The sequence below is a fragment of the Penaeus vannamei genome, chromosome 26, assembly GCF_042767895.1.
Source record: "Penaeus vannamei isolate JL-2024 chromosome 26, ASM4276789v1, whole genome shotgun sequence".
Lineage (NCBI taxonomy): Eukaryota > Metazoa > Arthropoda > Malacostraca > Decapoda > Penaeidae > Penaeus > Penaeus vannamei.
In genome coordinates, this window is record NC_091574.1 from 3792388 (window position 1) to 3799887 (window position 7500).

General features: G+C 49.3%; 1 protein-coding gene across 1 annotated transcript in view; it reads left to right on the forward strand.

Annotated features, from left to right (window-relative positions):
* Window positions 1–7500, forward strand: part of LOC113818442 (cryptochrome-1) — a 60853-nt gene that overhangs the window by 20728 nt on the left and 32625 nt on the right. Inside the window, exon 2 of the mRNA XM_070139931.1 lies at window positions 4151–4259. Within this exon, the coding sequence (XP_069996032.1) occupies window positions 4151–4259 (109 nt within the window). The remainder of the gene's footprint in view (window positions 1–4150; window positions 4260–7500) is intronic.

Below are 7500 nucleotides of genomic sequence, written 5' to 3' on the forward strand. Positions count from 1 at the left end.
GTGGGGTTGATTCGAGTAGAACCTCGGGGTGAGGTGAAGGGTGAGGTGAAGCGGGGCATTGCCGGGGGCATTTTTGGGCAGGGCGGGTGTTTACGTCTTCGCTGAGCTTTTCTCGTGCTGTTTTTTTTTAAATCTAATTATTCGATCGGGTGATGTATTTGATTATGTTGTTGATCCGTGTGTTTTATTTATTTATTTATTTTTTAGTAGTAGCCCCTTTGTTATGGCTGGGATTAGATCATCCCCTCACCTGCTTAACATTGCCTCCCGTGTTTAAATTGTTCCCCTATTGGCATGAAATTTGCCCTCCTCCTTGACAGCTGGCATACGTACCCTAGTTTCGGCGTGAGGGCGCGAGTGCTTCCACAGGCACACTCGCGCTCCTTCTGCGACGGTGCCACGTCTTGCAAGAGAGTGACCAGTGCACGGCATCAAGGAACTTCTTGAGTCAACTCTCTGAGGAATAGTTACTTTCATAGTGTTTTTGTTTTTTTATCTCATCTTCTTCCTGTTGTCGTTTATCGATGCTCTTTTTCTCTGTATTTTTGGGCTATATGCAGGATGGATAATGCAGGAATTGAAGGAGAGTCTAACTTTCTGAGTACCAGGAGTAGTTACTTTGATTTTTTTATCATATTATCTTCCTGTAGTCCTGTATATCGATGTTCTTTATTCTGTATTTTTTGGGATATACATAGGATGGATAAAGCAGGAAGTGAAGAGTGGGGAGAATGTATGTAAAAGCGAGAGAAACGAAGGGCTGCACAAGCGGCGTGTGTTCAGACCGGATTGTCTCGCGATACTGAAAGAAGTTTGGTTATTCTCGCGGCTTTTGAGTCGTGGCTGCTCGACGAGGCTTATTCCGTATCGGTTTTATTCGGTGATGTTAACTGCTGCCGGAATGTGATGATCGGAGGCGCGAAATTTTTAAAATTTATTCCGGTTTTCAGGCTTTTTTTTTTCTTTTTCTTTTGTGTGGGAATACGAGGTTGAGAAAAAGAAAAAAAAAATCGAAGAAGGTAGAAGAAAAAGGAAAGGAAGAAATGCACAGGAAGGAAAATCGGGTAGTTTAGAATAGCAAGTATCGAGAACATCCGCGAAATAAAAAAAGAAAGAAATTATACGATCAGACTTGTTTAAAAAGACAGACCTAAAAATCTGCCCTTTCGGCTTACGAGAGCGATAGGCCTATTGCTCGCACGTGTAACTGCACCTGTTGCACGGCCCGGGTGAAAGTGGGGGGGGACCAGGGGGGGAAAGGTAAGGTGAAAGGGGAATGGGTAGAGGCGGCGGTACATGAGAAAGGGCCAAGGGAGGAGGGAAGAGGTAGGTCTGAGGGGAGGGGGAGGGGAGGGAAGGGGAAGGGAAGGGGAAGGGAAAAGTAAGGTAAAGGGAAGGGAAAGGGGAAGGGAAAGGGGAAGAGAATGGAAGGAGAAGGGGGGATGGGGAGGGAAGAGGAGGAAAGGGAAGGGAAGGGGGGATGGGGAGGGAAGAGGAGGGAAGGGAAGGGAAGAGAAGGGAAGGGTAGGTCAGAGGGGAGGGGAAGAAGATATTGGTGTAGCGGATTCTCACGTGGCACCTACTCGCTAACTGGTGGAAAGAAATTAGGCAGTTGACTTTGTTTTTGTTGACTTTGTTTTTGTTGACTTTTTGTTGAATTTCTTTTTGTTGACTTTTTTTGCTGACTTTGTTTTTGTCGACTTTGTTTTTTCTTCAGTCGACGCTTGTGGCGGTTGGGGAAAAACTGCATTTGGTCTCTCTCTCATTTTCTCTTTTTGTCTCTTCCTCTGTCTCTGTCTCTCTCTCTCTCTCTCTCTCTCTCTCTCTCTCTCTCTCTCTCTCTCTCTCTCTCTCTCTCTGTGTGTGTGTGTGTGTGTGTGTGTGTGTGTGTGTGTGTGTGTGTGTGTCTGTCTGTCTGTCTGTCTGTCTGTCTGTCTCGCACACCAGGGTTATTTCCCTCTCATACAATTCAAGATCCTCCCCGTGGATCTCACATTCGAGCCACTCGTTATACGTCACCTCTCGCAGTCACAACAGACGCCGACTGAACTGATGCTGGAACGTGGTTTTCGATGACCCGATGGCTTCCAACGGCCCCGCTAACTGCTGCTGCACCGGAAACGGCCTCGCGAGACGGCGGCGGAGAACCCAGCTGGCTCGGGACGCTCTCCTTCTCGTCTCCTTCATTTTGACCGCGGGGCGCTGAGCTTTTACGAGCTGGTGGTGCTGGTTAGGCCATTTTTGATCGTTCGCGAGGGATAAGTGACATTGACGTTTATTGTTCACATGACTCGTCGCTTCGCAGTGGTGCAGCGGTGGTGTTGGAACGATCGACTCTGGTGCAGCGGTGGTGTTGGAACGATCGACTCTCCCCCCCCCCCCTCCCGCCGCCCCCACCTTCGTTTCAAGTCGCAATCGGCCGTCTTGCGAGGGTCGGCTTCGAGCGGCGCGTTGCAAGGGCCAATATGCCGGGCGGAGCAAGGCGCCCCTCCGCCCGGGCTCGGCGTCCCGCGGACACTTCGCTCTCGCGGCGACGCTCCACTTGGTTGCCATGGCGACGGCCGCGGGCAACGACGACGACGACGACGGACAGACACGGAAAATAAAAGCTTAAGGGCGCGAGTACGGTTATTGATCCTCGGAAGATCGCCTTTCGGGCTAAATAGGAGCGGAGGCGATGCGAGGGCGGCAACAGAAGGGGACGTTTTGGTTCGCGATGGAAAAATCGGGAGATAAGGAAAAATGGGAACAGAAGGAGATGAATGGCGGACCCAATTGGAAGGAGGGCTAGGTAGGAGGGATAGGTAGGAGGACGGGCGGTGAGAGGCGGTGGATGGGAATTGATGTAGATTACGCATTTGAGAGACAGGCAGGGAGAGAATGGAAAGACAGACACAGAGTGAGCGAGTGAGTGCTAGAGACCGAAACAGAGAGAGGGAGAGAGATAGAGATAGAGATAGAGATAGAGATAGAGATAGAGATAGAGATAGAGATAGAGATAGAGATAGAGAGAGAGAGAGAGAGAGAGAGAGAGAGAGAGAGAGAGAGAGAGAGAGAGAGAGAGAGAGAGAGAGAGAGAGAGAGAGAGAGAAGAGAGAGCGAGAGGCATAGACACAGACACAGACACAGACAGACCCCAAACAGTTTCAGACACCCCGACAGAAAAATAAAGAGAGAGACCAACAACAACAACAACAAGAGAACAGACGTGCGTGCCCGACGAAGAGAGAGAGAGAAAAAAAAAGGGCCGGGAATGCCCCCGACCCGACAGACCGAAGTCGTGAGTCATGCATGCCCTTTTGGGATCCGAGCCGGAATCCCATCGATGCCGGGCGGAGGTCACGGAAGGGCGGGATTGGTGTGGGATTTCCTTGGGTGTTTTTCGGGAGTTGGTTTGTTTGTGTGTAGTTTGGGATGGAGGGTGGGGGGGGAGAGGGAAGGAGTGAGAGGGAGAGGGAATGAGGGTGAGTGAGAGGGAGATAGAGATGGAAGGAGGGAGAGGGAGAGGGAGAGGGAGGGGGAATGAGGGAGCAGGGAGAGGGAATTAGGGAGATGGAGAGGAAGGAGGGAGAGGGAGAGGGAAGGAGGGAGAGGGAGAGGGAATGAGGGTGAGGAGAAGAGGAAGGAGTGAGAGGGAGAGGGAAGGAGTGAGAGGGAGAGGGAAGGAGTGAGAGGGAGTGGGAAGGAGTGAGAGGGAGAGGGAGAGGAGAGTTAGAGGGAGAGGGAAGGAGGGAGAAGGAAGGAGTGAGAGGGAATGAGGGAGAAGGAATGGATCATCATCATCATCATTATTATCATGACTTTTATTATTATCATTATGATTATCATTAACAGTATTATTATCATAATCATGATAATTTACATTATTATTATTGATATTATATTATTATTTTTACTATTAGATGTAGAAACAGTAGTAGTAGTAGTATTGTTCTTCTCTTACTATTTTTATTATCGTTATTATTATTATTATTATTATTATTATTATTATTATTATTATTATTATTATGATTATTATGATTACTATTTTTATTATCTTCTTATACCTCATCTCCCTTTTCTTCCCGTCCCGCGCATATTATTATTATTATTATTATTATAATTACTATCTTTATTATCTTATTATACCTCATCTCCCTTTTCTTCCCAGATTTCTGCTGCAGTGCCTCGAAGACCTGGACAGTTCGCTGCGGAAGCTGAACTCTCGTCTCTTCGTCATCCGAGGCCAGCCGGCGGACGTCCTGCCGCAGCTCTTTCGGGTGAGTGTGCTCTCCGGGGCCGGTCTGTTGCGTTCTGTTACGTTCTGTTACGTTGGGGGCCGGGTCAGTTACGTTAGGGGTCGGGTCAGTTACGTTCAGTTACGTTGGGGTCGGTTCAGGTACGTTGGGGTCGGTTCAGTTACGTAGGGGTCGGTTTAGTTACGTTCAGTTACGTTGGGGTCGGTTCAGTTACGTTAGGGGTCGGTTCAGTTGCGTTCAGTTACGTTGGGGTCGGTTTGTTTTGGGCGAGTGTGCTCTTTCGGTGCGCCTCTCTTTGTCCGTCTGTCTTTCTGTGTCTTTCTCTTTCTCTCTTTTTCCTCTCCTCTCTTTCTCTCTCTCTCTCTCTCTCTCTCTCTCTCTCTCTCTCTCTCTCTCTCTCTCTCTCTCTCTCTCTCTCTCTCTCTCTCTCTCTCTCTCTCTCTCTCTCTCTCTCTCTCTCTCTCTCTCTCTCTCTCTCTCTCTCTCTCTCTCTCTCTCTCTCCCTCCTCCTCCCTCTCTCTCTCTCCCTCTCCCTCCCCCTCTCTCTCCCTCTCCTCTCTCTCTCCCTCTCCTCTCCCTCTCCCTCTCCCTCTCCCTCTCCCTCTCCCTCTCCCTCTCCCTCTCCCTCTCTCTCCCTCTCTCTCTCTCTCTCTCTCTCTCTCTCTCTCTCTCTCTCTCTCCCTCTCCCTCTCTCTCTCCTCTCTCTCTCTCTCTCTCTCTCTCTCTCTCTCTCTCTCTCTCTCTCTCTCTCTCTCTCTCCTCTCCTCTCCCTCCCTCCCTCCCTCCCTCCCTCCCTCCCTCCCTCCCTCCCTTCCTCCCTCCTACCCTCCCTCTCCTCCCTCCCTCCCTCCCTCCCTCCCTCCCTCCCACCCTCCCTCCCCTTCTCCCTCTCTCCGAAGGGAAATAAAGCATATATATATATTATTTTTTTATTTTTTTATGTAACAGCTAATATGTCAAGTGCACACGAAGAGAAAGCAAAGTGAATCGCGGTCAGGGTGGGAGCGACCAAGAGTCTGGCGTCGGCTGTGTGATCTGTGTGACAAGAGTGTGTGGATGGAGGGAGAGAGGCCTGGTTAGATTTTTCATGGCCTTTGGGTATAAATGTTCGGGGTGGGGAGGGCTGGTTTTTGGGTGTAAATTTGCAGAGGGAGGAGGGGTTGGTTTGGGTGTAAATTTTCAGAGATGGGGTTGGTTTGGGTGTAAATTTTCAGAGTGGGGTTGGTTTTGGTGTAACCTTTCAGAGATAGGGTTGGTTTGGGTGTAACCTTTCAGAGATGGGGTTGGTTTTGGGTGTAAATTTGCAGAGATGGGGTTGGTTTTGGGTGTAAATTTGCAGAGTGGGGTTGGTTTTGGTGTAACTTTCCAGAGATGGGGTTGGTTTTGGTGTAACCTTTCAGAGATGGGGTTGGATGTGGAAGCAGGGGGAGTAAGGCATAGGCCTACGCGGTGCGCATTGGTCCCAACCAGTGAAATGAAACCCGGGCCTTGGAGGTGGCGCCCGTGTTGTATTGTCGTGCGGTGTGCGTTTGGTCATTGAGGTATACGCATGGTTTTACAATGGGTTCGAATAAAAATAAGAGTCGGTATGTATTCCATTGTATATGTGGGATATCTCGCAGATGTGGTATATCTCGCAGATGCTGTAGGTACAATTCCCAACATCCTAATAGTTACGAAGTGTAGGTTATAGGCCTATGAAAAAAAAAAAAAAATCCTGTGCAGGAATCTGATTAAAGCAGCGAGCCTTTTCGTATAACATCTCCCGGAAGATAATGTACACCCCTCCTATAACCCCTCCCCCACCCCCACCCCCCCTCCCCGAAGGAGATCGGTTCTGAGCCATCTTTTAAGGAAGCCAGAACGCCCCGGGTGGAAGGACCAGATTGCTGTCCGCGATTTTAAGGTGATTTAAGGTGATTTCAGGACCCAGGCGATATTTAAGCCCGGGTTGCCGAGAGCTCTCCTGAGGCCGCGTCTAGAGAGCAAGCCAAGTCGATCCCAGGCCACTCAAGGAGGTCAATTCAATTCGAGTCAATCCGCATCAGCACCGTCCGCGATAGAGGAGTCGAGCGTTCAGAGTTGACAGGCGGCAGTGGTGTGTAGGCTGCCCTTTTGGTGGGCGTGGGCGTCGAGGCGGCAGTGGTGTGTAGGCTGCCTTTTGGTGGGCGTGGGCGTCGAGGCGGCAGTGGTGCATAGGCTGCCTTTTGGTGGGCGTGGGCGTCGAGGCGGCAGTGGTGTGTAGGCTGCCTTTTGGTGGGCGTGGGCGTCGAGGCGGCAGTGGTGCATAGGCTGCCTTTTGGTGGGCGTGGGCGTCGAGGCGGCAGTGGTGTGTAGGCTGCCTTTTGGTGGGCGTGGGCGTCGAGGCGGCAGTGGTGCATAGGCTGCCTTTTGGTGGGCGTGGGCGTCGAGGCGGCAGTGGTGCATAGGCTGCCTTTTGGTGTGCGTCGAGGCGGCAGTGGTGCATAGGCTGCCTTTTGGTGGGCGTGGGCGTCGAGGCTCTCGGGGGAATGGTGGCGTTGCTGCGGCTGAGGCGGTGTAGGTATATAGATATATATTAATATATATGAATATATAAAAATTATGTATATATATATATACATAATATATATACATATGTATGTATGTATATCCAAATGTATCCATGTATATACATACATACATACATACATACATACATACATACATACATACATACATACATACATACATACATACATACATACATACATACATACATACATACATACATACATACATACATATATATATATATATATATATATATATATATATATATATATATATATATATATATATATATATATATATATATATATATATATATATATATATGCACACACACACACACACACACACACACACACACACACACACACACACACACACACACACACACACACACACACACACACACACACACACACACACACACACACACACACACACACACACAGAGTGTATGTATGTACGTATATATTATATGTGCATACGTCTGCATCATCTCTCGCATTAGACGAATCAGGACATCCGACAATTAGCCGCTCCTTGGCCGACTCTCCGCGCCCGACGAGAAGCGGGTCGGCGCGGATCGCTGGCTTTGACGGCGAGATGGGAATGGGCGCCGATTCGCTTGGCGTCGGCGATTCCATTGAGATTGGCGTGGCGAATCCTAGACGAATCGGGGGACGGGACGAGTCTTCGTGGATCGAATCGAATCTCGGTTCTTTTGGTGCAATAG